Source organism: Felis catus, chromosome C2 (assembly GCF_018350175.1).
Source record: "Felis catus isolate Fca126 chromosome C2, F.catus_Fca126_mat1.0, whole genome shotgun sequence".
In the NCBI taxonomy this organism is placed as follows: Eukaryota; Metazoa; Chordata; class Mammalia; order Carnivora; family Felidae; genus Felis; species Felis catus.
Window position 1 is genome coordinate 94302802 of NC_058376.1, and position 12949 is coordinate 94315750.

The 12949-nt window shown below is 41.3% G+C and overlaps 1 protein-coding gene and 1 long non-coding RNA gene across 9 annotated transcripts in view; one reads left to right on the forward strand and one right to left on the reverse strand.

Annotated features, from left to right (window-relative positions):
- PLD1 (phospholipase D1) overlaps positions 1 to 12949 on the forward strand; it is a 209934-nt gene that overhangs the window by 96897 nt on the left and 100088 nt on the right. For all 8 annotated transcript variants that reach the window (XM_023260401.2, XM_019840111.3, XM_045037268.1 and 5 more), the window contains 3 exons: positions 6439 to 6591; positions 7873 to 8022; positions 8722 to 8805. In XM_023260401.2, the coding sequence (XP_023116169.2) occupies positions 6439 to 6591; positions 7873 to 8022; positions 8722 to 8805 (387 nt within the window). The remainder of the gene's footprint in view (positions 1 to 6438; positions 6592 to 7872; positions 8023 to 8721; positions 8806 to 12949) is intronic.
- Positions 1921 to 8706, reverse strand: LOC123380031. Its single transcript, XR_006585256.1, has 3 exons — positions 8532 to 8706; positions 6429 to 6508; positions 1921 to 2163 (listed from the first exon to the last, which is right to left on the reverse strand). It is a non-coding gene; the product is annotated as an uncharacterized LOC123380031 (long non-coding RNA).

The window sequence follows — 12949 nt, forward strand, 5'->3', positions numbered from 1 at the left end:
CCATCTGCCCAGAGCCCGACGCGGGGCTCAAACTCACGGGGACCACGAGATCGTGACCTGGCTGAAGTTGGACGCTTAACCGACTGTGCCACCCAGGCGCCCCAACCCTTGGGAATCTTTGAAGACACTCCGGGCAGTTAGGGTCTGCGTGCAGAGCAGAGTGGAAGCGTTCACAGCCCCCAGAAGCAGCCGTTAGCCAAGAGCTGGCAGGAGTCCGGTCCCCTCCACCCTCTGGTGGCGTGACACTGCAGCAAGCCCTGCACTGTCTCCGGAGTCCCCTGGCAGGTTTGCAGCCCAGCTGCCCACAGTAAAGTACATGCAGACACAACAAAACACGACACATCCTTGATGGCTCCTTTCTTGCTCTACCTGCCAGGGCTCCTAACAGCTCCCTAAGATGCCCCTTTTATAAACCACTTTTACTCACATCCTTTTCTCAGAGTGGACACGTGGGCCAGCCCAACCTGAGAGATCTACTCAGGAAATAGAAGCCTTGGTCTGGTCCATGCAGTCATTTAGTGAGTGCCTAATGTTGGCCGGATGTGCTCTAGCTCTTGTAAGAGAGCATGCCCCCACAGAGCATTACCAGAGGAGCGGTGAAGGCAGTGACAAAGTGGACAGGCCGTGTAAACAGTATCTGTGCAGCAGGGGGCTGGAGCTTTGAAGGAAAACGAAGGCAACGGGATGGTGACGGACTTGAGGATGGGAGAGGGTGACTTTAGTTCCAGATGTCAAGGAACTGCTGTTGGAGTTGTCACCTCCATGAGAAAGGGCAGCCAGAAAAGATGGGGGCCAGACTTGATTATATAAAAGAATATACCTCCCTCACATCTTAAACTTTGTCTTGGTTGAAGCCTGATTTAATCCAATCTGAAGAGATATGATCCACCCTGGAAGGAAATGTGTCATCATTTTAAAATTGTGTAAATCTTTCCACGAAGATTGAAGCCTTGGTTCCTCCATTAATAAGTATTTCCTGAATCACATTTGTGGGATATAAAATATCAGTACCAAATAAAATGATAAGATAGAGCTGACAAAATTAGTTGAGAGATTTTCTCATGGTAGAAGCTATTGGTATCTAAATAGGAGTTACTTTTAAGGATGATGCGCTCATAACTTGCTCTTTTTTATATTTAGACCCATAAAAAGCATTCTGACCACTTTCTCATTTATGCTATATTGACAAACCAGATAAAGCAAACCAGGCAATTAAACTTGCAATCAAGTCTCACGACGACCTTCTCTCAGGGACAAGTAAAAAGAAAAAGAAAGAAAGACAAACAGGGCAAACATTTCTTCCCACCATTTAAAACATCTGCTTTAACAGCTTATCTAGGGAGCAACTCCTCATCATCTGGTAGTGGAGTAGATGAGAATCTTATCTCAAATAATGTCTGAAGAGAGGGAGAGGTATAGATTTTAAGAAATAAATGTAGGACTTATTTTGCTGAACTTTGAGCTATACCAAGAATTCAACGGACACTAACGAAGCAGAGAAATAATTTGAGGTTAAGTGTTAGGAGGAAGCTAAACATGATGGAGCAGTGGACTGGGGTGGGCTGGGCTGGGTCGGGGACAGCTTTTTAAGATTGAGTAGCTTGGGAAGGCCTCCCTGTGGAGAAATGTTGAAGCAGGGAGTTGAGTAACAGGAAAGGACTGCCCGTCGGAGGATCTAGAAGAAATCATATGTAGGGAGAGGGATAACAAATGTAGAAGGCCCAAAGAATAACCTTGGCAAGTCTGAGGAACAGCCAAACCTAGGAGGTGGGAGGGAACGGTAGAAGGTGAGGCTGAGAAGGTCATGGCTGGTTCCTGTGGTTTGGCCACATTTTAAAGCCCCAGCAAGTAGTGGCCCAGGCAGGAGGCATCTTGTTAGAACAGACTATGATCTCACCTACTTTGGAACAAGAATGTTTGTAAAAGTGCATATTTATTGGTGGGAGGCACGGTGCTGAGCTACTAGATGAATCATCTGTTACTTCTCACAAACGTGTCTGAGCTGCGCACTGCTGTTATCCCCATTGTATGGATTTAGACCTCAGGCTCAGTTACCCAAGTTCACACAGTCAGGCAGGTGGCAGAGCTGGGATCAGAGCCCAGGGAGCTGGGATCGGACTCCCAAAGGCTGGCTGATGACCTCCTTTCTTGCTGCATATCCTCCTATTAAGGAAAAAAATCGGTTGACAAAAGAGAAAGGAAAGAAATCAGGAGAGTTTTAATGAATGGCATAATTAAGAAGAGCTTTATATAAAGGCCAGGAGTCAATTTACCCTGATATCTAATGACTATTAAAGAGAATTTGTTACCAGAATAGAAATTACTATCTTTTGCACTCAGCGTTCAAAATCCAGCTGTCACTGCTACGCAGTTCTCTATTTCCAGGCTGCTGCCTCTTGGAGGGGTAGGGCAGGAATGCACGTAGGATGCCTGCACACGTGTGGCACCCCCAGCGCTGACCAGGGCTCTGGCCCTGCAGTCCACCAGCTGTCATTGCCATTGCTGAGGAATGCTGTTTACAGCCTGTACAGAGCCTCTGCAAATTAAAGAAAAGTACCCATTTCTGCAGGAAGACACAGCCGACCTCGGAGCCCCCCTGCCCGGGGTATCCTGGTGCAGGCTACATCTGCACAGTGGTACCTGGTGGCCTGTTCCTATGGACGTGTTTTGCAGCCTTTGCCCTGGTGGTTGTGCCACCAGCCTCTGCTCCCAGAAGCATTTCTGAGATGTGTTTTGTCATGCCGACCATGGGAGCTGGTACACCTGGATAGGGGTCATCCCATCGTCATCCCACACTGTTGTCCGTGGTGTGGAGCTCTGGCGAGAGCCAGCTCTGATGACATTTGCATATTCTGGACTTCCAGGTAGACAGGTTCACGGGTCTGCTGCGGGTCTTTCTTCTCAGATTGGCAAACCTGACAGCCGCGGGGTTCAAAGCCTCTGTGGCTCCTTCCCAGTCATCAGCATAGCACAGCAGTCCCGTGGGGCTGTGGCGTGCCATGTGCCCGCCAACTTGTACCACGAGTCAAGCCGGGACAAGGGACTGCCTTTAAAGAAGGAACTTTAACAGATATGTGATCCATCCACTCTCTTTTATCGCTAACCGAGTTTTATCAACAGGCAAGCTACATGTCTGCACTCATAACTCAGGCCCTCAGAACCACCGAGTCCTTGTTTATATCATGGCCTGGGCATTTTTATTGAGCAGTGCTATGAGAATTCTTATAAAGTGTCTAATTCCTGCATTTGCTGACAGTTATTGAAAACGTTATCCATTATACTATTCAGTTGCCTTCTCTTAAGTCCCACATGAGAAACTTCTTTGGAATTTAATTTTTGAGGGATACCTTTTTATTTCTTTAATTTATTCACTGGGTAAGAAAAACCAGGAAGCTCAGACCCACCTTGACATGCCATCACCATAATAATGTTGATGTTGTGGTTTGGTATTTGCTTTCTGTGACCTTGATGCTTTTCCTTTTTTTAAGCATATCACATGTATGCCCTTTACTGTACATTATCCAAGATCCATCCCACCCACTTTTATTGGGTAGGAGTCAGCCTATATTAAAACACAAGTGAATGAAATGAAACTACGTGGAGACTAATGTAGATCTGTCTGTATTAAATCCCATATTATAAAGCCACTAAATCGTAATGTGGTTAGCAAGTTCAATAACAATTTATTATAGATTTACAGCATTGTTTAACCTGTGTTCCAGTGTTCTGGCCTTTTCTGTTCCATAATGTGCTTTACTTTGTCTAATGTTTGGTATAATATGCCCATTGATATTTTATTCAGTTATGAACTGATTTATTTGATCAGTATACAATTGCAAGTAAATGTGATTATACAGTGGTGTACGCAGTGTGAGACAGTTGCCATCTGCATTCACTTTATTTAAAGTTTATTTATTTATTTTGAGAGAGACAGAGACAATGTGAGTAGGAGAGGGACAGAGAGAGAGAGGGAGAGAGAGAATCCCAAGCAGGCTCTGTGCTGTCAGTGCAGAGCCCAGTGTGGGGCTCAATTTCACAGATTGTGAGATCATGACCTGAACCGAAATCAAGAGTCGGACGCTTAACTGACTGAGCCACCCAGGCACCCCATATAGTTACCATCTGTCACCATGCAAAGTTATTACAATATTATTGACTATATGCCTTATGCTGTATTTTGCATCCCTATGACTTATTTATTTTATAACTTGAAGCTTGTACCTCTTAATCCCCTTCACCTATTTTGCCTGTCCTTTCACCCCTCCTTGCTCTGGTAACTAATAGCTTGTCCTCTGTATTTATGAGTCTATTTCTATTTTGATTGTTTGGGGTTTTTTAGATTCCACATATAAGTGAAATCATATGGTATTTGTCTTTCTCTGACTTCTACCACTTAGTGTAATATCCTCTCTAGTTCCATCCATGTTGTCGCAAATTGCAGGATCCCTTTTTTATGGCTGAGTAATAATAGTCTGCCACGTTTTCTTTATTCTTTCATTGATAGACACTTAAGTTCCTTCCATATCTCAGCTATTGTAAATAATGCTGCAGTAAACTTGGGGTGCAGACATCTTTTCGAATTAATGTTTTTGCTTTCTTCAGGCAAATACCTAGAAGTGGAAATGCTGGATCATTTGGTATTTCTGTTTTTATTTTTTAGAGGAATCTCCATACTGTTTTCCAGAGTGGCTGCACCAACTTACAGTCCCATTAGTAGTGCTCCAGGGGTTCCTTTTCGCCACATCCTCACCAACACTTGTTATTTCTTGTCATTTTGATAAGACAAAGAATTTGTAGCCACAGAATCTGCATTTTAACAGGATACCCACGTGATGCATATTCACAGCCAAGTAGAAGAAGAATTATTTTGTTATTCTAGTAGCTTGCTAACCTGCACATTACATCTCTCTTTATCCTTCATACCTTTCTTTCTGAAACATAGTTATAATGATATTATCATCCTATTTCTTGCCTGGGCATGAGGATTCTCTTATTTAATAAGAACCCTGGTGGTCTGGGTTTTTTTGTTTGTTTTTTGTTTCTTGTTTTTTTTTCTTTTTTTAAATACAGATTGTTAGGCCTTTTTAATGGATCTGTGGTGGGGCTTGGGAATCTATTATTTTTTTGAACAAACATCTCCAGATACTGTGATGGCAAAGCAGGTTTAGGAAACACTGGTTCAATGATATAAAATCAGCCTCCTGAGCATTTCCATCAGGTCCTCCTCAATATGGCCTTTGTCCATTTTCCCCTTTCTCCACTCATTTGCCCATTTTTCTTTACTATCCTCCGAGACCCTGGCCTCACCAAACTCTCTTCCAACACGTGCTGCATTTCCACACCTCAGTGCCTTTTCCAACTCTTCCCTCAGTGTGGGATGCACACCTTGCCACCCTGCTTTGGGCTTTATTTAATAGGATCCTTTCTGGCCTTGCTGCGATCCACGTCTTTGGGAGAGTGCCTCTAGCCCTTTCTCTGAGAACTAAGGACACCCTCCTCCTTACACCCATTACCTTTTCATTTTCTAGTACCTTGTTTGCACCCCACTACCCTAGTAAGCTCTCTGGAAACCTCTGTGCCGTTTCCACCTCTGCCCTAACTCCCAGCTTATCACTGTATTTTTCCACTACGAAACTCTCAAATATATATCGAATTGAATACATACATACTTTGGAGAGATCATGTCCTATTGAATATCATTTATGAATAGTGCTTAAAACCACAAGTAATTTGAATTTTTTTGTGTTTATTTGTTTTTGAGAGAGAGAGAGAGAGAGAGAGCGCGCGCGCAGGGGTGGGGCAGAGAGACAGGGAGAGAGAGAATCCTAAGCAAGTTTTGAGCTATCGGCATGGAGCCTGATGCGAGGCTCGAACTCGCAAACTGTGAGATCATGAGCTGAGCCGAAACCAAGAGTCAGACGCTTACCTGACTGAGCCACCCAGGCGCCCCAAACCACAAGTAATTTGAAATGAAAAACAGAATATGTGGAGTATTCGATGCTCATTGGGTTATTTTCAAAGGATGATTTTTATCTACTGAGAGGCTTATTTACCTCTTTTATGATAGTTTATTTTAGTAAACATTTTTCCAGTTCATTTCCATTTTTCCAACAGCTTGGGCTCCTGCTGTACTTCCTGCAAGCATCACCTGCCAATGTTGGGGACATTCTTTCAGGCTTTGCCATTAGTGTATAAAAAGCTAATGAATTACTTTGAGTTGTTTGGTCCAAGTCCTTCTTAGGAAACTATGATAGACTTCTTATTAGTTTTCGTTGTTGTTTCATGGTGATTTTTAAAAAAAGAAATCCTCTGTGTAAAAAAAAAAAAAAACAATATTGCATCTACAGTCTTCTGGAATGTTTACCTAGCTTGTCATAATTTGTTGTTTTTGTTTCAGTAATTCAGTACAACTCTAAAATACTTATTACCTTCTTACAGGTGGTTGATAGTGAAAGATTCCTTTTTACTGTATATGAAACCAGACAGTGGTGCCATTGCCTTCGTCCTGCTGGTGGATAAAGAATTCAAAATCAAGGTGGGGAAGAAGGAGACAGAGACAAAATACGGGCTCCGAATTGATAATCTTTCAAGGTAGAAATTTCAAGTATTTAAAAAAAATTTTTTTTCAATGTTTTTTATTTATTTTTGGGACAGAGAGAGACAGAGCATGAACGGGGGAGGGGCAGAGAGAGAGGGAGACACAGAATCAGAAACAGGCTCCAGGCTCCTGGCCATCAGCCCAGAGCCTGACGCGGGGCTCGAACTCACGGACCGCGAGATCGTGACCTGGCTGAAGTCGGACGCCTAACCGACTGCGCCACCCAGGCGCCCCAGAAATTTCAAGTATTTTAAAAAGATTTCTCTCAAAAACAAAGTTTTTCTCCCAACCTTACGTGAAGGAGGAAGTAAAATAATTTAAATGTTAGAACATTGTTACTTAGAACTCATCTTTGATCAAAAATAATGAAACTACTTTTCTTTATATGAATTTTTAAGAATTAAATATTCAGTGTGCAACAGAATAACTAATCTCATGTATTGATTTGTGTTTGTTTTAACAAAATGTATGCCTATTAATAAAATTAACTACTCAATGGTACCAGTTACCAAACAGATAAGCTAAGGAGTGATAGTTTCACATTTTTAAGAAACAAAACTTTATAAATTGATATCCTTTAGTTAACATAAAAATGTGATTTGATTTACAAAAATTCTATTTACACATAGATTTTAAGAAAGATCTCTTGAAAGGATACTCAAGCATACATTTACTATAGATTTTATTAGTGAGTGTGTGTGTTGATAAATGTTTCTTTCTGGAAGGCTATAGTTATGCAATACGTGTTGTCATTTTCTCTATATATACATTCGGCCTCATGTATATGAACATATTATAAATTTTTCTCTTTTTCACACATTGACTATATATGTGTATGCATACACACACACACACACACACACACACATGCACATCCTTTCTAATACACATTGGCATGTGTTTTGTGTGTCTGTGCATGTATGTATGTGAAAAGATGTTGACCTTCCTGATTTTCTCTGATGGTAAAAGGTTCAAGATTATCCCCCTCACAGTCTGGTACAGTTCTAGGTCATAGTAAATACCTTTATGCATGTTAGCATGAAGGAGTGAGTAAATAACCTGAAAATTTATTTTTGCTATATTGCCATATATTGCTCTATATATACAGTTTAAAAGCTTGCTGAAAATGTTCAGAAGTCTGCTTTCTTGATAAAAGTAAGGTACTCTTTGCTTAAAATTTTCAACAAAATGGTATGTGTTTAATTGTTAATTTTTTTTTAAAGAGACAAAACACAGAGTGATCATTCTTTTCCACATTTTGCTTTTCTTTGAAGGACTCTTATTTTAAAATGCAACAGCTATAGACATGCTCGGTGGTGGGGAGGGGCTATAGAAGAATTCATCCAGAAATATGGTACCAACTTTCTCAAAGATCATCGATTCGGGTCCTATGCTGCTATCCAGGAGAATACATTAGCCAAATGGTAAGATCATTTTGCTCTAAGACTGTTGAGGTAGTCATAGTATCTAATATAATAGTAGGTATAAATTCATCTGGAATCAATTTTCGAGGCTGTGGTAAGATAATATGCGTTATACTTAAGGACCTTTCTTTATAGGATTACCTGAGCATAGATTAGTTTTCCAACTTTTGTTTTTAAGATTTTTACAGTGAGCTTGAGACAGCTAGCTTTAGATTTTGAAGTTTGGCTTTAAAAGCTTAACGTCATACATTTTTTAATGATGCAAAGAAAATGTTTATTTAAGTTATTAGCCATAATCTAAGGACGAGAATTTACTTGCTAGGTATTTCTTTGAAATAAAAAGCATTGCGTGGTTTTCTGCCCATGGATTGGAAACTGGTGTGTTTTCAGTCTCAGAAGAACAATGGTGTGAGTTCAACAGGATGAGAGAATTCATCTGACTCATGTGATGATGAGACCAATTTGTTGTGCTCTCGGCAGAATCGCGTCGCTTGCTTCCGTCTACTTACTGTGCTTCCTGCTAGTTCGTAGACAGAAGATGGTATTTCCAATCCTTGGTTTTCAGTTATGCAAAGTAAACTGGCGGCTTTGTAGAAACTCAGGCAGTGGCTTCGGTCTTTCACTTTGCCGTAAGATATGTTTGCTTTCTTTCTGTAAAACAGAAATAAATGACACACACACAAAACCCTTGTTTTTTAGGTACGTTAATGCCAAAGGATATTTTGAAGATGTGGCAAATGCAATGGAAGAGGCACAAGAAGAGATTTTTATCACGGATTGGTGGTTAGTATTTGTCTAGGGGGATTTGGTTCGGAGGCCTCTCTGTTTAGAAACGTAAAACAGTTGTGCTGTTCCAGAATCATACGTTATGAAAACCAGCAGTACCTGTAGATGGTCTGGCCAGAGTCTCAACCAATTAACTGGAATAGCCTTCAGTGAAAGGTCTTTTCAAAAAACTTGGCATCCAAATATATCCTTAAAATATTTAGTTTTAACAATTTTGGTTTGTCTTTCCAGTTGGAAGTAGACACTCAAATATTCATTTCAGTAAAGATTATTTTGCAGTGCAAACACAATTGTACAAGTGAGAGAAAATAATCTTCCTTGGGTGCCTTCCTCATTTGGCATTTCAGTCACCAGATTCAGTGAATATCGTTCTGGATTGTCCCTTTGAAGCTGGAAGAGTTCCATTTGCCTATTAAAATGTCCTTGGTATTGACTAGGCCTGTTCAGCTTTTTTGGAGATACATCAGATTTCAGCTTTTTGGCCCCCTTTACAAATCTCCATGAGAGCTATGATGCTTCACAGAGCCACTGGAAATCTTGTACCGAAAACTCATTTAGCTCTTGAGAAGTTGTTCTCTTGGAGTTGGTATATGCTTGATAGTTTGACTTTAGTTCCAGTTACCCATCTGCCTGGACAGTTAAAACCCACTGCAGATGCCAGAATTGACTGCAGTGGAAATGAACCTGTCTTGAATCTGTTTTCCTTCTAAGAACTTAGTTGTTGAAATACTCCTTATTTTTCCCTGTCCTGTTTCCTTCCAAATGCTACCTTTCACATCTAAGCTGTGAAAATACCATCATAATTTATTTCCTCCTCATTCTAGATTTTGCGGGGGAGGGAAGAAGAATTAGGAATATGAACTCATCCTCTTCTACTCTTTTGTCTTAGTGATGTGGAAATCTATAATTCTACAGCATGCTTTCCCAATCTGAGCACTATTGATATTTTAGACCAGATAATTCTCTTTGTTATGGGAGGTTGTTCTGTGCATTGTGGGATGGTTAGCACCATCAGCAGCCCTGGCTTTTACGGATTAGATGCCAAGTAGGCTCCTAGTCTGTGATAATGTCTTCAGACATTGCCAAATGTCCCCCTGAGGGCAGAGTCCTTCTTAGTTGAGAACCATTGATCTAGGGTCGATAGATGAGGTATGTGGGGGTGCCTGGGTCACTCAGTTGGTTAAGTGTCCAACTCTTGATTTTGGCTCGAGTCATGATCTCACAGTTCTCAAGTTTGAGCCCTGCATCGGACTCTGTGCTGGCAGTGCGGAGCCTGCTTGGGATTTTCTCCCTCCCTCTCTCTCTCTCTCTCTGACCTTCCCCTGCTCGTTTTCTCTCTCCCTCTCTCTCTCAAAATAAATAAACTTAAAACAGATAAAGTATATTATGGTCAGTATCATGTCTGTGATGTTTATTTTCGTGTGCGCGGAGGAGCTTAATCTTGGCCTTTATAGTCACATTTTGTCTCTCTACTCAGTTACCGGGAATAAAAGAAAGTTTCATACTTAAGAGCTATTTCTTTGGTTGAATACTTTATAATCACTTATGTGAATAAATTCAAGCTTAAAATAGTACTATATTCCTTCAGAAAATATTTCTGAAAGTTTGATGAAGACATGAGAGAGACTGAAAATAGTGTTTCCATTGAGCCCATATTTTCATGTTTTATGCAAGAAAATAATATTCTTTTGAAGGTTCTGAACACTAAAATACAGGCTTTCATTTAAACATCTAAAGAGTTGGAGCCTTGAATGTTTTCTACTGTCGGCAAGAAAATAAACCAGGTTATTTCTTTTCTATGGCTGTCTAGGATAACATCTTATTACCACACTACCTTTGAAATAAAACCTTCGTTGTAACTTCCCTCGTGACAAGTGAAGAAAATTCTTGTCGTGCAAGTATATTGCAAAAGAGAGCATCAGAAACTGAACCAGTGCTGATATGTCCAGATCTGAGAGAGTGAAAAGCATAAGTAGAAGATGCACATGTCCTATAGAAGCTTCTGATCTAATTCAAGAGCTGCCACATGCTTAAATGAAAACTGTACTAATAGGTTTATAAAATAATTCATGTGCAAACAAAGGGGGATATAGTGAAATGAGAAGCAACCTGGGACCTTCTAGTGCTTAGTTCCATTGTTCATTAATTCATTTAACCACCCAGCCATTCATTCATTAACTTATTCACTCATTCATTCTAGATCTATTTAGTGAGCACCCACTCTGTGACAGGTACCAAACTAGGCTGTGCATATATAAAGATGACTGAGAAGCACCCCCTACTCTGGAACGAGATAGAGTGAGGAAGTCCTATGGAAGACAACAGATTGGGGAAAACTGAGTGATGAGCATTAAGATAGCAGGAGGCTGTGAAGAAGGAGGGAGCCCTGAGGCAGGGCGATAACTGAGCCTACAAAGCTTCACCTAAGAGAAGGCTGGCCTGGGGCTTAGTGCTGGAGTTGACCAGATGGAGATAGCCAGGACCAAGGCATAGAAGGGTGAGAGTGCACAGCAACTTTGGAGGAGGGTGGAGGTTGTGTGGAGCTGAAGCATAGCATCCTTTGGAATGGCGGGTGGAGATGGCCCCCAAAAGATGGTTCAGGGGAAAACTGTGAAGGGTGCTGGCTGAGCTGCTAAGGAGTTTGCACTTAGTCCTGTGAACACTGGGAACCACTGACAATTTTTAAGCATGAGGATTTTAATCCAATTTGTTTTCTAAAAGGCATCATTCTGGTAATAGTGTAGAAGAGGAATTAAACACTGGTTCTAGAGACCACTTGGCACGCTTTTGCTATAGTCCAGGAGAGAAATGGCAACGGTCTTTGCTCAGACCACCTTAGGGACCTGACAATTACGGACTTGGGGCAAGTCCTGTTTATCTTTCTCAGGGGTAGTTTCTGAGGCACAAAGTAACATTGACAATAATAGTGATTATTTGTTAAATTCTTACAAGTGCCAGGGGCTATGTTATAGTTGAGAAAAGTGAGACCCATAAGGGGGAGGGGAAGGAAACTGCCCACAGTCACCCAGTTGGCAAGTGCCAGTGCCGGCTGGGCTCCATGTGTGTCTGCTGTAGCGTCCCCGTGTCATGAAGCCACCTCTCAGGGGAGCCTGCCACTCGGATGGTGTCTGAAGTGCCTTTTATTTTTATTTATTTATTTTTTTGAAGCTCCTTTTAGATCTAAGATTCTTTAAGTGCAGATTGAACTATTTTGAGGTACTAAATAAATTTGTAATCAGATTGGGATAGATTTAGTTAGGAGAAATTTTCTTTTTTTTTTAATTTTTAAAAAATGTCTTATTTATTTTTGAGACAGAGAGAGACAGGGCATGAGCAGGGGAGGGGCAGAGAGAGAGGGAGACACAGAATCTGAAGCAGGCTCCAGGCTCTGAGCCGTCAGCACAGAGCCCGACATGGGGCTCAAACTCACAAACGGCGAGATCATGACCTGAGCCGAAGTTGGACGCTTAACTGACTGAGCCACCCAGGTGCCCCAGGAGAAATTTTCTAAAGAGGTAAATTCTGAGGTAGGCTGTCCAGTTAGAAGAGGTAATGACTCATTAAACAGCCCAGACTATCTAAAAACTAAGAAGAGTACATTTCAGCTGGATGTGAAGGTGTCTTAAGAGATAGTTTCCATATAAAGATCAGTGAGCATTCTCTACTTCGTGTGTCTGGATTAACCACAAGAACATTTGTTTTCTGTCTTTTCTGTGCTTGGTGCTATTTCAAGGACTTAGCTCTTCAGTGTTCATTGAAGTATGTCCTCAAATGAGGTTGGACACCAAGAGGTGGCTCCGAGCTCCATTGGTACATGGCTAATTGCTCTTAGGACAGATCTGGAGAGTGTGGTTTAGCTCAGATTTCTTCTTGATGGTGGTAATTATAATTCATCAGGCATGTGTCAGCAGGCACATATACGGTAGCATGTGGGTTCTCTCCCCAGCCTGTCAGGGTAAGGAGTGCAAGCCGCGTCTGCCACAGCCTCTGTGCTGAGCCTATGCATGAACCATGTCAGAAATTGACAGGATTAGTAAAACTGAAGAGTTTTAAAGACCAGATTTTCTTTTTTTTTTAATTTTTTTTTAACGTTTTATTTATTTTTGAGACAGAGAGAGACAGAGCATGAACCGGGGAGGGG